Source organism: Chiloscyllium punctatum, chromosome 4 (genome assembly GCF_047496795.1).
Source record: "Chiloscyllium punctatum isolate Juve2018m chromosome 4, sChiPun1.3, whole genome shotgun sequence".
Taxonomy (NCBI): domain Eukaryota; kingdom Metazoa; phylum Chordata; class Chondrichthyes; order Orectolobiformes; family Hemiscylliidae; genus Chiloscyllium; species Chiloscyllium punctatum.
The window spans coordinates 92,785,123-92,804,443 of record NC_092742.1 but is presented as its reverse complement, the minus strand read 5'-3'; the positions used below and the strand labels follow the sequence as shown (position 1 = coordinate 92,804,443).

The following is a 19,321-nucleotide window of genomic DNA, read 5'->3' as shown; positions in this document are numbered from 1 at the left end:
CAGACCAGATGGATGACACTCCCAAATTCGGAAGGGGATAGCTGAGGAGATTGCGGAGGCATTCGTGGTGATCCTTCAAGAATGAATGAAGTCAGGAAGGTTCCCAGAGGACTGGAAAATGGCTAATTAATACTGCACTTTAAGGAGAAAGGGAGGCAGAAGACAGGAAACTGTAGGCTGGTTAGCCTGACCTTGATCATTGGTAAGATTTTAAAGTCCTTTATTAAGGATGAGATTGTGGAGTACTTGGAATTACATGGTAAAATTCCTTCACCCAGAGGGAGGTGAACCTGTGGACCTCAGTGCACATGGGGCTGCGAAGGCCAAGTCATTGAGTATACTTAAGCCAGATATAGCTAGGTTTTTGATTAGTAAGCGAACCAATGATTACATGGAGGAGGCAGGAGAATGGGGTTGAGAAATGTGTCAGCCATGACCAAGTGGTGGAACAAACTCAATGGGCTGAATGGCCTACTTCCTCTGGTCTTATGATCTTTGAATTTATTTGTTGGTGCGTACTTCTGTGTGCATGCCCTTTCTGTCACTCTCTAGTTAGCGTTACCCAGCACTATTGTTTGTGCTTTTACTTTTCAAATCTCACCAGTATAAGCCCTTCCCACTGACTATTTGGTTTGAAGTCCTCTCTAAAGCATTCGTTCCTGGATTCATCAGGAGACTGGTGCAAGAGCAGTTTAAGTGATGACCATCCCAACATTACAGCTCCTTCGTTTCCCCACTACCAGTGACAGTGCCCCATCAATCAAGCCCATTTGTCTCACACCAATCTGCCTTCAGATCTTATTAACCCTATACTAGTTTGCTCAAGGCTCAGGTATTATCTCTTTGTGGTTTTGCTTTATAATTTTGTCTGTAGATGCTCATTTTCCTTCTTGCTCAACAGATCCTTTCTTAATCCTGTTTATGTCAGCAGTGCCATGTGAAGAATGACAACTGGAACTACCCCTTTACATTTCACGTTTCTCACCAGTTCTGAGGAGATATTTTTAAAATGGCACAAGGCATGCAACACAGCTTTCAGGACTCTCAGTCTCAGTATGTGTCCCCCATTTATACTGTTGCATTTTCCGGCAGAACTCCTTTTAAATCCTCACACTTGAATGGCTTCCTGCCCAAGGTGTATAAAAGTTGGATGTTTGCAAGGGCTGAAACTTCCCCATTACTGCTTTCTGAATCCCTATACCTGGCTCATTCGTATTCATTAGTTAGCCTATTGTGCCTAACTGTGACCAAATTCAAAGTACCTAGCTGAAGCAGTGTGTCTGTCTACTGAAACAAAATGCCCATGTAATTGTCCCCCTTCCAGATGCACTTCGGTGTCAGAAACTCAAGACTCCAGTTCCTTGACTCTTGAGCCAAAGTTCCTCAAATGGCAATGCAAACATTTAGCAGAGATCTGTGTTCTGTGGATCACACAAGTGTCCATCAGCTCCCACATGGTGCAGCTGCAACACATCATTTCATTTGAATAATTAAATTTATAAGTATCACTCAATGATTATCAATATCGAGTGGTCTTAACTATAAGATGACTATTAGTTAAGCTATAAATTCAAAATATAAATTCTGCCCCATTTGCAGGAAAACTAAAAACGTCAAACTCACCAACCACTCACCTATCTGCTTCCAGGCTTCGACTCTCACAGTCTGCTGCTGCATTTCTCAGACAATTCCATTAATGGAAAAGGTCACGGAATCACCTCTTCCTTCACTAAATTGAACTCTGTCACTCACAAATATCTAACTTTGTCTTGAGCTGCTATCTTGGTGCTTGCTTATTTTGTGCACTGTGTGCACGACCATCTGCATTTCTACCAGCTGAAATTCTACAGTAGGCAGCTTGTTTATGCCTGACTAAGACTGAAACTTGACATTAAAGTATAATTAAATACAAACATGGCTAGATTTTAGGGAAGGATTAACTCTTAAAAGGAACACTTAAAATTCCTTACTCAACTAATTCCCAAAGTCACGTTCTGTCTCAAGCTGCTATCTTCATGCTTGCATACTCTGCACAATATTAGAGCAGAAGGACCTGTTTAAGTGTGGCCCAAGTAAGCGTTCTTGTTCAAACACCGTTTAAGGAATAAATTAAATGACTTGCTGGTACAAATTTAATTTGGACAACATGACATAGTAACAGTACTGAGACATGGTGCAGACTTGTACTGGGAACTAAATATTGCAGGTTATTGGTTCAGCAGAAGATATGAAGTAGCAGGGGGTTCACTCGACTGCTTCTTGGAATGAAGGAGTTTTCTTGAGAAAATGTTGAACAGGTTGTGCATGCATCCATGCAGGTCATATAAATGAGAGATGATGTTGGTGAGACATATACGATCCTGAGAGGATGGACAGGATGGATAATGATAAGATGTGTGAGAAAGCCAGGAATCGAGGAACCAGTTTCAAAGTTAGGAGTAGGGTGACAGCCCCAATGAGATACAAACTGTCCACAGTAAAATAGATGCACCTGTTAATCCATAAAGTAACAAGATTTGTAGGGGGTGTTAAAAAGAACTGAATGTAATACAGACAGTGTTTATAGCCTTACCCGAATATTGTGCATGTTATTCTGCTATTTAATAAAGCAGATATTCATTCCTTCCACAAATCTAGTGTATCTGGATAACTAAGCAGATTTAACTCCTTCATGTCACAGTCATAGATTAGTCTTTCACTTATTCATATCCTGTGGCCTTGCACTATCTTTAAATATTTACTGACCAGAGTCCCAGTTGTAATAACTACAGAATTGTGCCCAATTTTGTTTTCATCTGCTTTATTGAAAATCTGTACTAGGACTAAATCATTAGGTTTTGCAGCAAGCTACACTTTGCACCTACCCTGACTGTTCAGGTGTGTCTTCTTTTGCTTTGTGGAGCAGAGAGGTCATAAATGTTGCAGTTTTCAGGATTTTGTGTCTTTCTGTCTGATTTTAATGCTTATGTTAGTGCCACCAGTACTAGTTGCCTCCACTAGTTGGTATGTGTGTATGTCAAATTTTGTATGTGTTTCTGCCTCCTATTATGTGGTTTACTGTGTGGCTCTGTATTCAGTTGTGTATCTGTCTATATATTTACATATCTATGTCTATCCATGTGGCATTGCATCATCTTCCCCTATCATTCAATGTAATGCTTTGTATGTGCCTTTGTTAAGAAGCTTGACTTTGTTCTGATTGTGTGGTGCTTGGTCATTTAGGAATCTGCCTGCAGATTGAAAATGATGTTATATTTGCCTTATAAAAGATAAGTCCCAAGGCGCCAAGTGTCTTTGTTTCCGGTGAGCCTATAGAAACTGTACTGTTCCAGAAATAAAACCTCAGAAAAACTGTGCTGACATTTAACAAGGAAAGAGACCTTTATTAAAATATTGACCTACTAATTCCGAAGATCAATTGATTTATTAAAACTACATGGTTTGCCCTTGAAACATAATGAAACATAACTGACTCTTCAAGAATTTGAGTTTAGTTTGGCCCAGCACCAAGGACAGAAATATTTCAAAAACAATCCTCATTGAAATCAAGTACCTGTGATTCTGAGTATGACTCAAATAGTTACATAACGCATTGACTATTTTATTTACAGCTCCCCTTAGAGGTCAGGGCCATAATTTCCATATTTGAGGCTAGAGTCAGGGCTGTACTTGAGTCATATTCCAACCTCTGTTTCTAGGTTGCTGGAGAGCACAATTTTGTGCTCTCCAGGGCCTTAATTGGCCCAGTGGTTAGTTGTCCATGAAATTGGACAGACCTGAGGCAGGAGTGAACTCACGCAGACTTCTGAAGGGCTGATTAGAAGGTCCACCTCCATTTACATAAATTCCAAAGTATATTACCTCGATCTTCCAATAGGCAGCATTTTTCCAAATCCCCCATTACTCAACCCACCCATCCTTAGCCGCATTATAAGTAGATGAGTTCTCAAGCCCTATTCAAAAGAGCTGACTTGCATGTAAGAGGCCATTAATTCCCCCAGATAAATAACTTGACTCTCAGAATTCAGTCACCGTCTAAACTGAACACTGAAAAGCACTGGGAACGCCTAGAGGTATGATTGCTCCATTATTAATCCAGTGATCCAGGTAAAGTTATGGGGATCTGGGTTCAAATCCTGCCATAGCAAATGTTAGAATTTGAATTCAAAAAATGTCTGTAATTAAGAGTTTAATGATGACCAGAAAGCCATTATTTATTATTTCAAAAATCCTGTCTGGTTCACTAATATCCTTTAGAGAATGAAACTGCCATCCTAACCTGGTCTGACCTACATGTGACTCCAGTCCTGCAAAATGTGGTTGACGTTGTGCCTATTCTAACTGATTGTTTTCTCGTTTTCTTTGTGGGTGTGGCTGACAAGGCCAGTGTTTGTAGCCTGTCTTGAGTTGCCCTTGAACAGAGTGACTTGCTTGGTTATTTCAAAGGATAGCTAAGAGTCAATCATATCTCTGGATCAGAAGATATGATTAGGGTAGACCAGATAAAGATGGTAGCTTCCTTTCCTCATTTATCCAATTCCTTTTTGAAAGTTACTACTGAAGTTACATCCACTACACTTTCAGATTATAACTTGCTGCATTAAAAAACATTTCATTTCAGTTCCAGTTCTTTTGCACTTAAATCTATGCAGACTGGTACCAACACTTCTGTTAGTGGAAAGTAGTTTCTTCCCATTTGCTTTGTTATAACCATTAATATATAGTTTGAACATACATTAAATCTATTAAATTTTCCCTTAATATTCTCTACTTGAAGGATGAAATTTTAAACTGAGTCTCCATATCTGTGTAATAGATCCCATAACACTAAACGAGAGCAAGAGGGTTCTGCTTGCTGTTCTGGCCAGTATTTATCCTTGAATCAGTATTGCTAAAGCAGTCACCCAATAGGTCATATCCCATTTCTGTTTATGGGAACTTATTGTGCAATGTGAAATGCACTTTATAAATGAAAGTTATTTATTTCAGGAGAGCTATTCCATTCTTGTCCATATGCCTATCGAATGACCATTTAAATGCCCTTAAAGTTGGCGAGTTTACTAGAGTTGCAGGCAGTGCATTCCATGCCCCTACTACTCTCTAAGTAAAGAAACTACCTCTGACATCTGTCCTATATCTATCATCCATCAATTTAAACCTATGTCCCCTCGTGCTAGCCATTGCCATCCAAGGAAAAAGGTTCTCACTGTCCAACCTATCTAACCCTCTGATTATCTTATATGTCTCAATTAAGTCACCCTCAACCTTCTTCTCTCGAATGAAAACAGCCTTAAGTCCCTCAGCCTTTCCTCATAAGACCTTCCCTCCATTCCAGGCAACATCCTAGTAAATCTCTTCTGAACCCTTTGCAAAGCTTCCACATCCTTCCTATAATACAGTGACCAGAACTGTATGCAACACTCCAAATGTGGCTGCACCAGGGTTTATACGGCTGCAGCATGATGTTATGGTTCCGAAACTCAATCCCTCTACCAATAAAAGCTAACATACCGTATGCCTTCTTAACAACCGTAACAGCCTGGGTGACAACTTCCAAGAATCTTTGTATCTGGACACCGAGATCTCTCTGCTCATCTACACTACCAAGAATTTTACCATTAGCCCAGTACTCTGCATTCCTGTTACTCCTTCCAAAGTGAATCACCTCACACTTTTCTGTATTAATCTCCATTTGCCAACTCTCAGCCCAGCTCTGCAGCTTATCTATGTCCCTCTGTAACCTACAACATCCTTCGTCACTGTCCACAACTCTACTGACCTTACTAATCCATCCTTCTATGCCCTCAGCCAGGTCTTTTATAAAAATGACAAACAACAGTGGCCCCAAAACAGATCCTTGCAGTATACCACTAATAACTGAACTCCAGGATGAATATTTCCCATTAACCACCACCCTCTGTCTTCTTTCAGCTAGCCAATTTCTGATCCAAACTGCTAAATCACTCGCAATCCCATGCCTCCGTATTTTGTGCAATAGCCTACTGTGGGGAATCTTACCAAATGCCTTGCTGAAATCCATATACACCACATCAACTGCTTTACCTTCATCCACCTGTTTGGTCACCTTCTGAAAGAACTCAATAAGTTTGTGAGGCACAACCTATCCTTTACAAAACCGTGTTGACTATCCCTAATCAACTTATTCCTTTCTAGATGATTATCAATCCAACCTCTTGTAACTCTTTCCAACACTTTACCCACAACTAAAGTAAGGCTCACAGGTTTATAATTTCCAGGTTGTCTCTACTCCCCTTCTTGAACAAGGGAACAACATTTGCTATCCTCCAGTCTTCTGGTACTATTTGTGTAGACAATGACGACATAAAGGTCAAAGCCAAAGGCTCTGCAATCTCCTTCCTGGCTTCCCAGAGAATCCTAGGATAAATTCCATCTGGCCCAGGGGACATTTTTTTTTTCAGATTCCAGGATGCTCCTAGGCAATCCAGGATCACTGGCATTTGTGTGTGCATGCGGGTTATATGATGACAATATATATTCAATGATTGAGAAGAGGCTTGTGGAAGATACAAAATCTTAAATCACAACTTGGGGGTGCCGGCGTTGGACTGAGGTGGAACAAAGTTAAAAATCACACAACACCAGGTTATGGTCCAACAGGTTTAAGTGAAAGCACTAGCTTTTGGAGCACTGTTCCCTCATCAGGTGGTTGTGGAGTATAAGATCGGAAGACATAGAATTTATAGCAAAACTTTACAGTGTGATGTAACTGAAATTATATATCTAAAAAGACCTGGACTGTTTGTTAAGTCTCTCATCATTTAGAATGGGCATGTTGGTTTCAGTTCTTTCTTTGTAAATTCTAGAGCTTTCTTAAAGTCACATTCTCAAGTGAACTTTACCAGTAAGTGCCATTTTGGCCCAGAAAATGCATTGAAGGTGTGAGGTGCCCTGTGTGAGGCTGTCTGTGCCCCAATGTTCAGACTGATTCTAATCTAAAAAAGGGATTTACAAAATCTTACATGGATTCATGCAGTTTTTGAGCAAAATAAAATGTAATTCTGCAAGTACAAATTCACCCCACAAACTTATGTGTGTGTGTGTGGGGGGGGGGGGGGGGGGGGGGGGGGGTTTGGGATATGAGTGTCCATGAGAGAGTGTGTGTATGTGTGTGAATGTGAGTTTAAAGGGGTATATATCTGTGAGAGGCTGCATGTGTGAGTGTAGGAATGTACATGTGAGTGTATCAGAGAGAGAGCTTGTGTATGAGAGAAGGTCTGTAGGAGTTTTTGTGTGTGTGTGTCTGTCTGTGAGAGTGTTTGTGTGGGTGTGTGTAGTGCAGTGGGGTCACCTGTAGTGTGAAATGAACCCAAGGTCCTGGTTGGGGCCATCCTCATGGGTACCGAACTTGGCTATCAGCCTCTGCTCGACTACTTTGTGTTGTTGTCTGTCCCAAAGTCCACCTTGGAGGATGGTCACTCGAAGGTCCAAGGTTGAATGCCCCGGACCGCTGAAGTGTTCTCTGACTAGGGGGGAGCACCCTGTCTGTTGATTGCTATGCGGTGTCCATTCATCCGTTGCTGTAGTCTCACCAATGTACCATGCCTCAGGGCATCCTTGTCTGCAGCGTATGAGATAGACAACGTTAGTTGAGTCACAAGTACTTGCTTGCCACGTACATGGTGGAAGGTGTCCCCACGTATAATGGTGGTGTCCATGTCGACACTCTGACATGTCTTGCAGCGTCTACCGTGACAAGGCTTTATGGTGTTTTTCTGAACAACAACCTGGCCTGTTTCCACACTGTAGGGATTCTAATTCCAAACATTCTAATTCTAATTCTAAGCATTCTAATTCTAGTAGAGGCTGTTCCAAATGGTGCCTCGAGGTCATGTAGCCCAATGTCAGATCGGCAGGAAATGACTTTAAAACTTACTTTTTAACACTAAACACACAAACATGTGAAGTAGGAGTAGGGATAGACTATTCAGCCCCTTAGGACCTGTTCTCCATTTGGTAAAAGAAAGCATATTCTAGAATGTAGCCCCCATTAACTGACCAAAAAGTGAAATACTATAACGTGGAGATGCCGGTGTTGGACTGGGTTGGGCAAAGTCAAAAATCACACGACACCAGGTTATAGTCCAACATTAGTCACTAGCACCTGATGAAAGAGCAGCGCTCCGAAAGCTAATGTTTTCAAGTGAACCCGTTGGACTATAACTTGGTGTTGAGCGATTTTTGACCTTGAAATAACATAGAACAGGGCAACAATAAATAGAGACTTGCTGTTGTGTGTTACTTATCCAGGATGAATCTTTGTTAGTTTTTGGCAACAACATGCTGACATGTATCTGTAAGAGTTAACAACGAACTGTGAACTGGAGGGAGTTTAATTTTTGGATATGATAATGCTTTTGATTAGTTCTTCGTGTTGTGTAATGTCAGCAAGTTTCCCAGCTCTTTGACTCAGTCTAGTTGACAGCAAAGAGTAGCACTCTGAAATATATTCTGTCTCCCTGAAAACTGTTTGCTTTGTTATTTTCTGGAATTGCCAATTAATCCCATTGATTCCTTTGATATGAAAACCTATAAACATATAAAGAATTCAGGTCAAATTGGAGTCTCGACTTGCGACAAATTTGTGAAAGACTTGGATTTGCAAAATGTCCTTTCCCCTCTTGGACCTCAGTTTGATTGAAATTCAGTGATGTCATCATTCACTCTTCATAATGTGAGGTTGGTGTGGAAATAACAATAAAAACAACTTGAATTTATATAACACCATTAACAAAGTAAAGTGACTCAGTGGTTTCACAAAACATTTTGAAATGACTATATCAGGAGAATTTACTGAAAGTAACCAAAAACCTAGTTATTGAGGTAGGTTTTAAGAAGGATCTCAAAAGAGGAAAGAGAGATAAATTTGGAATGGTTTAGAGGGGAGAATTCTAGATCTCCCAGGCACTGCACTGAAGGCACAGTCACTAATGGGAAACAGTGGATATTGGACTTGTGAAATAGGCCAGAATTAATACAGCACAGAAATTTTGGAGGTTTATAGGTCTGGAGAAGGTTACAGAGATGGGTGGTGCAAGATGCCTAAGGGATTTGAAAACCAGGCTGAACATTTTAAAATTGAGTTGTTGCTGGACTGGGAACCACTGTAGACCAAAGAGCACAGTACTTGGTGTAAGTTAAAATACACGGAAAATGGTTTTGGGTGACCTCAAGTTGCAAGAGTGTGAAAATGGGAGACTTGCCAGGAAATTACTGTGTATTCAAGAGGCAACAAAGGCAAAGATGAGAGTTCCCAAAGCTGAGCTGAGGTAAGACAACATTTAAATGGCATCGGGATGTGTATATGAATAGGAAGGATTTAGAGAGATATGGGCCAAATGCTGGCAAATGGGACGACATTAAGATATCTGGTTGGCATGGACGAGTTAGACTGAAGGGTCTGTTTCTATGACTATGAGTCTTAAGTGTGGATATGAATGAAATTATGGAGGTGGAAGTAGGTGTTAGATGGTCTGTTTGGTTGGAAGTTCATCCCAAAGTGTCTTGGCTATTGAGGTTGCAAATGGTCTGCTACAACCTCAGATAATGACCAGGGACAGAGGCAGATTCAGGTTGATGGGGTTATAAGATGATAGCCTAGACTTCCAAGTATATAAAAGAAATTTAATCTTGTCCAATACGGAATATCAGACAACCCCTGTCTGACAATTAGCAGACAATGGACGGTTGAGAAAGGAGGGGATGAGGTAGAGTTCGGTATCTTCAATGTTACATGGATGTAATGTGTTTTGGCAGGATATCACAAAGGGGCAGTATACATATGAGAAATAGAAAGAAGCCAAGGATTCTTTGGGGTCTTTGGAGACAATGAGGGATTGGAAAGATAAATTATTGTCTCTAGCTATGACAGGATAGATAGGAATGAAAGAAGGTGAGTGGAGTCCCTAGACAACTGGAGGGTGTTGGAGATAGATGACAAAGTCAACTGTGTTAAAGTGTTAAAGGTTACATACAGAACTGTTTCAGTCAGCATCTGTAACAATGACTCACATGTTAAACGGAAAGAGCATACTGCTGTAATCAGTGATTAGCCCACGAGGTCACTCACAAGATCAAAGAATGATGTTAAAGGAGATATTTGGAGATTACAGTTGACCACTTGGTGCTTAGTGGCCACAAAAGAAATTGCAACATTATTTTCAAGGTGTGCCTGCACACTTTGAATATGGAAAATACAAGGTAGTATCTTGAGAAATGGCTTTGGCAGCATTCATCTAATGAGCATCACCAAGGTGTAGAGCAATGAGATGATGCTGCAAACTAGTTTGCATCACTGAGTTGCAAATCCACAAGCAAGTCAATGCCTTGTCTGAACCTTGTCTGATACCATACTCCCCCAAAAGCACTAATCAAGTGTGTCATGATGTGTTTCTTCTACCTTTGTGCTTTTGGAGCTTTCATATACAGGTAATCCTTGTTTTACATTGCCCTGCAAAATATTCATTTCAACCTTGTTTTATTTTTAGGACCTATTTCTCTGGATTATGTAGTAATTTCTGGTTTAATATCTTGCATGTGCATTTAGTGTCGTGGTGTGTTGGTTTCACCCGGTGTTGGGCCTTAGTTGGCTCCATATTGGGGTATCTCAAAGGAACATCAGGACACAATATGTTTTCAAGAAGACTGGCTTAATCTCCTAGCATTGTTAAAAATCACACAACACAAGGTTATAGTCTAACAGGGGGAAAGTGAGGATTGCAGATGCTGGAAATTAGAGTCGAGAGTGTGGTGCTGGAAAAGCACAGCAGGTCAGGCAGCATTGGAAGAGCAAGAGCCCTTCATCTGGAATGAATGACCACCTGATGAAGGAGCAGCGCTTCGAAAGCTAGTACTTCCATATAAACCTGTTGGACTATAACCTGGTGTTGTGTGGTTTTTAACTTTGTACACCCCAGTCCAACATTGGCACCTCCAAATCTCCTAGCATTGCTTCCCACCTGATCCTAGTGTCGCATTTCTCCACCCTTGCCCTAGCCTTGTGGCTCATTCACTGTTCTTAGGAACTGGGATATACCTTAGGCCTTGGGATCTGTTTGTAGAGTCTCCTTTTCTTCTGGTTCCTTTACAGGATTGGCACTCATGGGCTCCATCTAGTGGCAGTAGTTGGTCATTGCTGGAACCCAGCAATTTCATACATTGACCATTTTTTACTGGAGCTCAATTCTTTAAGACATCATATACTATTGCATTTCTTTTATATTTCTGATGTGTTTTATTTTAAAAGTTATTCAGCTAGGAATGAACAGTGCTGGGACTTTAGCTTGCATGTTTTTTCCAGATGGAAATTTCCAGTTAGAGTCAAACTCAGGCTTTAGCTTTGATTCCTATGGGAACCTATGATTTGCTTAAAGTTGTTTCACTTAAAGTCATGATTTCCAGGAGCACAATTAGAACTTTCAACGAAGACTCTATGCTTGATTAGAGTTTGAACAGTTAGCAAGGTGCGATCAGACTGGTGTTCAGGTCATTGTTATGGTCACTTAAGATCTTGTGCTGAAAGAAGCTATTTACAGATATGAGTGATCTGTGAGGGTTTATCTGGCAATGGAATGTGACGAGACCATGGACTACCTGCTACATGAGAGAACTGGAGAAGGGCACCCAGCAGGTGGCCATATCAACTCAGAATCTTAAAGGAGCAATTCTATTATTCCAATTTTGTGTCAGTGTTTAATGCTGCTGTCTTATTCAAAATAGTCAGTTCCTCAAAAAAAGTTTTACAGACATGAGAAGATATATTCCACATGCCTTGGGTATGAGTGTTTGAAGTTAGTCAGCAATAGAATTACCTGGAGGAAGGTGTTTATTGGATAATAGGTTATCGAAGTGGTGCTTCCATGAGAAGGACGAAGGACAATTTAAAACAAATTTGTAAACAGAGCTGATTGGGAAATGTTTCCTAAAAGTCAGGGTGGGAAATGATTGGAAAATGAGGGAATGTTTACTAAAAGTGTTTTGGAATCCTGACACAAGAGAATTAGCAAGAGAAAAGATTCTGTTCATACAACCAGAGATTGATGGGACTAGTTTAGTTTGAAACATGGTTGCCATGGATGAGTTGAACTGAAGGGTCTATTTCCATGCTGTATGACTCTGCGACTCTATAACTTCAACAAGGACCGATCCATGAGATGTCTTCGCATCATGAAAAAAGTCATGATTGAAATATGCCCGTTGCTGCAACAGCAAACTGTAACCACAGAAGTACAAGGATAGCATTACCTGTCATTGTCAAAGTGACTCTCCACTTTTATGTGTCAGGCTCCTTTCAGTCGGCTGCTTCTGAATAAGCAGCATCTCTCAGTTTGTAACACATTTCTGTTCTTAGGAGGTAACAGGGACTCTGTCTACAAATAGAAACATGCTATTCAGAATCAACATGACATTTTACATACATTATTTATGTAGATTATACTCTAAAATAATTGCTTGTACGTTATGTTGTACATGCCTCATCTGAACTTGGCTATTATCATCACCCAAAAGGAATTTCACTTGTTCAGTGTGCAGATAATGTTTGCCAACAGTACCCACTATCCTGGCAATAGTTATAATTCCCACATTCTACGATAGTGTTCTGTTTCACTTGTATTTGATAAGGTAAAGGCTGGTTGATGGGTAACAAGGCCAGTCCACTCATGACATGACTCTTGACTCCAGCTAGGAAATCATGCAGATGTGGACAGCAATAAGAATCATGCTGCCACAAAGAATGTTTTACAGCACACCATCAGTTTCCTCACGAAGCACATCTGCTACCAGGATCACTCAGGAGGAATGTTACATAACATAGCATCAATGAACACTATACAGCATTAGAGTGTTGCTTCTGCTACTACCACCATTTAGGAGTTGACCTGCGGTTTACAGCTAAATAATATCAAGATTTGTTGTTACTATGTTGTCATATGCTTAGCCTTTGCTGAGGAGAATGAGGAAGAAGAGGACGAATGCAACACAAAGTTGAGGAAGAGAAGGAGAAAGGGAAGCTACTAGCACCTCTCTTCCTGGATTCTACATGTATCGTAAGATCAGCACCTGCAAGGACCCTCAAAGTCCCCATTCCTTCACTGTCATTGGGTCAAAACCTTGGAACACTCTCTGAACCAGCATTATGGGAGTGTCTTTACTATGTGATGGTTCATTACCACTTTCTCAAGGTCACTCAATAGCAATAAGTGCTGGCCTTTTCAGAAATGTTCACACCCCATGAATGAACAAAAGAAATGGATTATATCATAAACAATACCAGAAACCTCAAACACACCTTCCCATTTACCAGTGGTTTCATACTCTTTACCTTTTCCCTTTTGTGGTCATTGCATCTTCCTCTTTCTGATAACCCAAAGTAAACATCACAGTAGATGCACATTTCCATTCCAGGTTTATTCATACATAATGCACACAAAATGACAGGAATTACCTTGATACATTTCCTTAGTGCCTGTCCTCCATGTGCCTTTGTTTGACCTAGTGCTGTGTCAACAGTACTGGTGGTTTGCTGCTGATCTTCAACTGAGCACTATAGGTGACCTCAGAGAATGACCTTGAGGAGCTGACACCATTCCAATTGCCACCTCTGCCGTCCTACCCATAACTTGTCTCCTGGTCTTTAAAGTATACAATATATTTGACTGCTGAAGGAGATGTTAATCTAGGAGGCAGGCTGATGCCAACAGCTAACATTCAACAGTAAAAGAGGCTGGTGTTTCAGGACATCATATAATTGTAACATGATTGGGGTTGTTCTAAGATTGTAACCTGGGCTGGTGTAAGATATTGTCACATTAAGTGCAAGCTTTAACATACAGGATTGGATTGGTGTTGAAGTTGCTGCTAACCCTGTAAGGGAGAGAAATCAAAGGATTTGTATCTGATGCCCTTTATTTTCGGGCATCTTGATTTTCAAATTGGATATTCAATTGGGACAATGAACCAGAAAACTCAAATATCTCAGTGTTGGTTGCATCTTGTATAACCTTCCTTTTTTGATTATTCTCACCTGGAATATTGATTTTACATAAGGATGTTATTACAGTTCCAATCTGGACTTTCAAATTTTGTTATGCACCTGGATGAAATTCACAAATTTTGTTATGATCCAGTTAGTGACGAGTAGCCTTAGTTTTGAAGTAGTCAAAATTAGAAATTGCAGTAACTCACTAAGAGGAAACAGCCTCAAGATTCTATTATTTTAAGCAAACCAAAGAAATTTGACTATACTTGAGTTAACAACCAGTCAATACTACTCCTTCCAATCTAGCATCCAGAATTAACAGGAAGGAAATTGTAGACAATACCTTCCAAGTCTACAAACTCTACCGTCTGGCAGCAGGTAAATGGGAACAACATCATGTGCTAGTTTTCTCCAGACTGCACACCTTCCTGACATGGAACTGCACACACATGCATGCATGCACACCCCTTCACTCGTGCTGTGTCAAAATCCTGGAATACACTCCCTAAATGCACAAAGGGCTTCAATTCAAAAAGGCAGCTCACGACCACCTTTTTGAGGAGAACTGGGGATGGACATTAAATGCTGGTCTAGCTGGTGTGCCCACAGCCCATGATTGAATTTTAAACAAATCTCTTCTGCAAACAGCAATTGACAAAGTGCTAATTTTAAAAATGATATTGATACCAAAGGATTTAAGAAATGTGGGGCAAAGGTGGGCATACAGAATTAGGTCACAGGTTAAACATTGTATGGTGGAACAGATTGAGGTTCTAAATTTTTGTTCCTGTTCTGTGGCTGGGCAAACCACATTTATAATAATAACACTGACGACGAGTTCAAGGAATGCATTCAAGATCAAGATTCTGGATCAGTATTTTGAGGAACCATCAAGGTTTCAGGCTATGTAGATCTGATACTGTGAAATGAAATCTGGTTAATGAGCATTTTTTGGAAGGGTGATTGTAACATGACAGAACTTGTAGTTAAGGCAAAACTAACTAAATATCTGAACAAAGCAAACTTAAGTCAGTATGAGGGACAGGTTGACTAAGTTGAATTGGGAAACCAGATTTAAAAAGTAAAAGATGATAAAGGCAGTTTAAAGAATTAATTAACAATGAATGTACATTTCCATTTGTCCTCTGGATTGGAAAGTGTAAACATAACACCGTTACTCAAGAAAAAAAAGAGACAAAGCAGGGAACAAGAAATTCTGAATTTATTCCTTAAAATTCAGCTGCTCATCTCTTCACATCATTAGTGGGATTGTTAGCATGTGATAGATAACAGGACTTGGAGAAACTTGTGAAAGAGAAGTCATGCTTCTCAAGTCAATCTTTTTGGAGTTGTATTCAATAAGGCGATGTACATAAGTTTGAGGCTAATGGAATTGGGAATACAGTAATTATGTTAGTATGGATTGAGACTGACTAATGAACAGAAAACAGAGGAGCAACAAAGTGTTTGGGATTGCAGGCTGTAACTAGTGGGTCACTACAAGAATTCAGTGCTCGAACCTCAGCTTTTTACCAAATATAACAGTAGCTGAGGTGAGATCAGAAGACAGAGTTTGTAATGTACCCATGTTTGCTGATGATGCAAAGTTAAGGAGGGAAAGTGAGATGTAGGAGGAGCAAAAAAGGACGCAAAGGGATTTAAAATTGCTAATTGGCCAAGAACATGGTGATGCCATGGAACGTGAAGAAGTTAAGTGACTAAGGCTGTCATTTTAGTAAGAAATAAAGAAAAGTAATATATTTTTAAAAGGTGAGAAACTGGGAATTGATGACATTCGGAGGAAATTGACCTTATACTTTAATCACAAAGTTAATATCCAGATACAGCAAGCAATTAAGAAAGCAAATAGTGTGTTAGACTGTATTGTGAAGGGTTTGGAATACAATGATGAGGAATTCTTAACAGCATTCATAAGGAGCTTGGTGAGTTCACAACAGAAGCACTGTATTTGATTTGGTCTTCTTAACTAAAGAATGACGTCCTATTCAAGAAATGAAGATTCTGTACAATTTCTGGGATGGGAGCATTGTTGTATTAGAAGAATTTAAATAGCCCAAGCCCCAGAATTTGGAAAAAAAAATCCTTTGAAATATAGTGTTTTTAAGGAGCTTTACAGGGGAGGTGAAAAGATGTAGTGTTCTGTACCCTAGAGAGTGATGGATGCTGACCTGTTAAGTATATTCAGGATGGAGATCAACAGATTTTTGGACCCCAAGGGAATCAAGGAAGATGGAGTTGAGATTTTTTTAAAAATCAGCCATGATCTTAGTGAATGGCAGAGAAGGCTGGCAGATCCAAACGACCTATTTGTTAATTTTAGCAGAATCCACTGAAATTTTGCAATAATGTTCTCTCAAATTTCTGTTTTCCATTGTGCACCCTCAGAGGTCTATGCACAGCAAAGCTTCTGTACATAGAAGTCAATGCATTGGCATGTGTGAAACTCACAGCTGCGGTGCAGTTTAAAGGGAACATTATTTAGCAGAATTTTAACAGACTGTCGTTTTCCTCATTGTTAAAAGGTGATCCATTTGGAATTTGCCTTCAGATTTTGTATCGATGTAACTGTAACCAACAACTGCCTCAATCAGAGGAAGAGGTCATCCAAAAGTGAGATCTAAGGATCCCTTCTCTTGTTTACTGGTGGCACTAGGGAAATATGGAGAGGTGGGTAAATGAGGGGAAGAAGTTGAACTCTGCCCTGAGCTTTCCAATGAACCAAATATCCCACCAGAGGGCGAAATTACTATATCTTCCAACATCTTAATTCAGCTGTGGAGAGCTATTGGTTTGGATTTGAAATGGTTATGGCCAGATCTGATCCACCTAATGGTGTTTTAAGTTGTTGCAGGACAAAATGTTCTGGCTATCTGAAGAATGCCATCTACACAAGGCCATTTTTCATTTTCCCAGTTACCATATTATTGTCCTCTGCCCTCCTGCAGGGACCTGCTCGAAACTCTATGGTCAATGGGAGATCTTACCCAGCCAGTGTCAGAGCTCCACGAGCAGGCTCGGTGCCACCAGTGAAGCGTAGGCGATTAAACTGGATCGATGCCCCAGGCGACGTCTTTTTCATGGCAACTGATGAAACCAGGTAAGATTGCGAAAGGTTTCCAGCCCTAAGCAGAGCAATGTTGACTCTTGGCACCTTAAGTTATACAAGAGTCTCAGCACCAAGTCATCAATGCCATCATACCCTCCTCCCCAAAAGAAATCATTTGTTCATGAAGAAAGCAAGGTGAAGCCATCATTAAGAATGAAAAGATGAGGGAATTCTGAAAAAGCAGTAATATCCCACTATGTACTCACTACTGTCATTACATTGATTTCAAGTCTAGTACTTATAAAGGGTGCAACTCCTTCCCTTTCTCTGCCCTCCTTCCTACTACGGACTTCTGCTACTAGACCTATGAACAGTAACTTGAAACTCCCACAATTATGGTTGGGCAGGCTGAAGGTATCTCTCTTCTAGTCACTCGGGTTTGTTTGAGTTATTGTGGTACTTCCAGATTGGGACAGGAGGCCAGTACTCTCTTCATGTTGTAACCCACTTCAAAGTGTAACCACATCACAGAATTGTAAGTAAATAATTTGATAAGTACATGAGTAAGAAATGATCGCGGTGGGGAGGGGCACGGGGAGGGAAGGAATATGGGCAAAGCGCAGGCAGGTGAGATTAGTTTAGTTTGGGATGATGGTCGACATGGACTGGTTGGATCTAAAGGTCTGTTTCTTTGCTGTATGAGTCTAAATGATGTTCAGATGTCTTGGAATTTTTCAGTTGGTGGAGTTGTAACAGAATTAGAGCCCTCTACTAATATAATATCGTTGTTATCAGCTGTAATGTCTGCATCACTAAAAAGGCCATCTTGCTCCTTGCCAGTCATTGGCCAATTGTCACAAGGAGCTTGAACCACTTTATACTATTTCTATACTAGCAGTAGTCCAATGAAATTCTTCTCCAAGCTTTCATGGGCAGTGATGTGAGATCCACTTGGTGGGGGTGACCGTAATCAGAGGCCAGTGGTGGAGGCTGAGGAAAGTCTCTGACAGATTCTGAATTGCAGTGGCTGAGAAACCAACTTCCAATTTTTTTGAAATTACAAGTCATTTTGGTTTTGAGCATTAGAATATTTTGAATCACGGGAATTTGACCAATGTAATAGATGTATATATACAAAGCAGTGAGAGTTACTGCTGCAAAGGCATGAAGAGTGTGGGTCAACATGTACAAGCAGTGAGAATGGTAGTGTCGCATAGAGGAGCACTGTGTATAGATATATTATTTTTAAAAACTCAAACATAAGCTGAGTGTATCAGTGGCGAAGGCAGCATTTAATATCCATCCCAAAATGAATTGAATTGCAAGGCCATTTCAGAGACCAAATAAGATAAAAGATGGGTGCGATTACACAATGCGTTGCAAAGACTTGTTGATTTACATCATGTGATGGGTATTTTGTTGAGTTTACAAAGCATGATACATGATTTGGTGGGTTTAGAAAGCATGGCATGTGGTTCAATGAATTCTTGATTCGGTGTGTTTACACATTGTGATTACACAGGGGGTTGTGCAATTCAGTGTGATTGCCCAGTGTGGCACATGGTTTGGTGTGTTCACACATTGTGATTACATAGTGGGCTTCAAAATTCAGTGTGATTACACAGCACAGTAAGCAAGCTGGTGCAGTTACAGCTGGTTTTCCAACAAGAGTGATCCTGTTTGCTTTCTCGTGTGTCTATCAGCCGGAAATGTCGGGTAAGCATTTGTGACTGGACTACTGGGGCCTCTTGATCCAAATTGGTCTCACTCAGATTGAGGCCTACAGCAACAACAATGAGCCTGCAGGATATGCAGGGTTTCAGGGAGTCCCTGCCTTTTGTAGGAGAAGAATGACACTTGGTGTCAATGAACAGATGGATGAGAATGAGGTTTGGATTGTAGCGTAGGCTAATGAATGAGGCTGGAGGAATGAAAGTCAGCCGTGCTATTAGAGTGGGAATCAAGGCAGAGGTGAGGGAACTGTCAGCTAGACTATTAGGGCTGGGGAGTGGAGAGGATCAGTAATTGATCAAGAGACTTGTTTTCTCTGTTAGGGATCTGCTATATACCTTCTCTGCAATCTGATAATTTACATATGTCTATTGATCTTGTTGTAACTGTACAATCATCTGAAATATCTCCTTGCAGTGATTGGGACCAGGTGGACCTCATTGACTATGAGGCTCTTGACTGAGATCGTTAAGCTGGGCCAACCAGGAAAGCCATGGACACCAAAA

The 19,321-nt window shown here is 40.5% G+C and overlaps 1 protein-coding gene and 1 long non-coding RNA gene across 2 annotated transcripts in view; one reads left to right on the top strand and one right to left on the bottom strand.

Moving 5' to 3' along the window:
• LOC140476535 (uncharacterized) overlaps positions 1-19,321 on the bottom strand; it is a 94,205-nt gene that overhangs the window by 9,809 nt on the left and 65,075 nt on the right. The window contains exons 6-7 of the long non-coding RNA XR_011960503.1: positions 12,283-12,407; positions 7,331-7,600 (exon numbers count right to left, since the gene is read on the bottom strand). This is a non-coding gene — a long non-coding RNA (uncharacterized lncRNA). The remainder of the gene's footprint in view (positions 1-7,330; positions 7,601-12,282; positions 12,408-19,321) is intronic.
• The window catches only part of LOC140476533 (metastasis-associated protein MTA1-like), a 131,746-nt gene that overhangs the window by 97,340 nt on the left and 15,085 nt on the right, over positions 1-19,321 (top strand). Inside the window, exon 18 of the mRNA XM_072569306.1 lies at positions 16,984-17,135. Within this exon, the coding sequence (XP_072425407.1) occupies positions 16,984-17,135 (152 nt within the window). The remainder of the gene's footprint in view (positions 1-16,983; positions 17,136-19,321) is intronic.